Raw genomic sequence first — 1,618 nt, forward strand, 5'->3', positions numbered from 1 at the left:
ATATATACTTCCTGATTGTCTCACTAATACGACAGGCGCGTGCAGAATGAATCTACAACTGGCAGCGTGACGAGTGAGCGTGTGCGAACAGTGTTGACAGTGGAAGTCACGGATGTGTTTTTTGACACCCAAGCCTTCACACTGCGAATCAATGGTAAAAACACAGAAGAAAATCCACATGTAAAGGTACGTTTTTCTAACTGACGTGTATTGAGTTCCCGCGCCAGGGCATATTGCAATATTTTCAGCATGATCTTAAGGATTCGTAGGTTTGCAGCGGCTTTGTATACCAGTTCAGGATATACTGTCTAATGTATATCCTCATACGCCGCATGCTGCACAACATGCAGATGGGAGCGTTCCATACGATCGATCTCGAACTCAACCGTAAGTTCACCCTGTACAAGCAAGAATGGGACTCTGTGTCTCTCGAGCGAGTAAAAGAGTCGTGTGACATATCATCCAAAGCGGATGTGGGTGCGGTTGTACTGCAAGAAGGGCTGGCGTATGTGTGCTTGATCAGCTCGTCGATGACGGTGATTAGGACTAAGGTGGATGTATCAATCCCCCGCAAGCGCCGAGGTGGTATGTGAACGTGTTTCAAGTTAGATGTGAAACCGAAAGGGGTATATGTATTGTGTATGCATTGTTCTGTATGGTTACGCTCTTCCCTTTGGTTTCGCTTCGTTAAACTGAATAGTCGGGTCTATATTCTCAGACATTCTGATGTTTCAGTGAGAGAGCTTTGCACTCCTGATGTGACAATGAGAGCGCATTGCACTCGGTTTGTATGAGGAGGCATGTTTTCTATGATGTCAAAAAAGTGATATTATATTTGATTCAATGTGGGATCGAAGCAAGTGGGATGTTCATGTAACACGTACTGACTGTTATATGACTTCGTCACGCGCGAAACAATTTTAGTGTCACTTGTGCTTTGCTGCGGATTGAAATTGTCCATTTGCTTACGGTGAGAGGCATCCAGATATTTCTTGTCATATTGGTGCGGCGATAAATTCTAATTATGACGAAATTAGCAATATACACACACGTATACACATGGTACGCACAAGCATTTGTAGTATTGTACAGTGTCGATAGAAACCCTATATTCAGCACCTCGTGCCGATATTCGATACTGTGTTATATTTGTCTTTTGGCCTATGCGTGGTAGTTTGGCATTGATGTAATAATGATAAAATTTGATTGTATACCGTTAGTGCTGCTAGTAAGACCATCGTAGACGATTGGGACTGTTATTATATTTGTTGTCCAGGAACAGTCTCCATGTGTATGATGTGTACAAATTGCATGTGCATGTCTTTACACAGTACACGACCCTCTTGCGATTGGTCCCTTTTACATTGGTCATCACTCGGTCGCAAAATTGAAGACTATTATGTACATACACACACATAGAGCTTTACATATATGTTCGCATCAATTCAAACACTGGAGCAAAGCTTACAGAAATGTAACATTGTATATTCATAATTGGAATTTGCCGAAAGCAATTGTATATTTATATATATATATATATATATATATATATATATATATATATTATTATTATTATTATTATTATTATTATTATATATATATATAGTATATATATATA

At 39.6% G+C, this 1,618-nt stretch overlaps 1 protein-coding gene across 1 annotated transcript in view; it reads left to right on the forward strand.

Annotated features, from left to right (window-relative positions):
• SARC_00638 (protein pelota) overlaps nt 1-1,618 on the forward strand; it is a 5,415-nt gene that overhangs the window by 834 nt on the left and 2,963 nt on the right. The window contains exons 2-3 of the mRNA XM_014305679.1: nt 36-186; nt 351-585. Of these exons, the coding sequence (XP_014161154.1) occupies nt 36-186; nt 351-585 (386 nt within the window). The remainder of the gene's footprint in view (nt 1-35; nt 187-350; nt 586-1,618) is intronic.

The sequence above is a fragment of the Sphaeroforma arctica genome, assembly GCF_001186125.1.
Source record: "Sphaeroforma arctica JP610 unplaced genomic scaffold supercont1.21, whole genome shotgun sequence".
Classification (NCBI taxonomy): domain Eukaryota; class Ichthyosporea; order Ichthyophonida; genus Sphaeroforma; species Sphaeroforma arctica.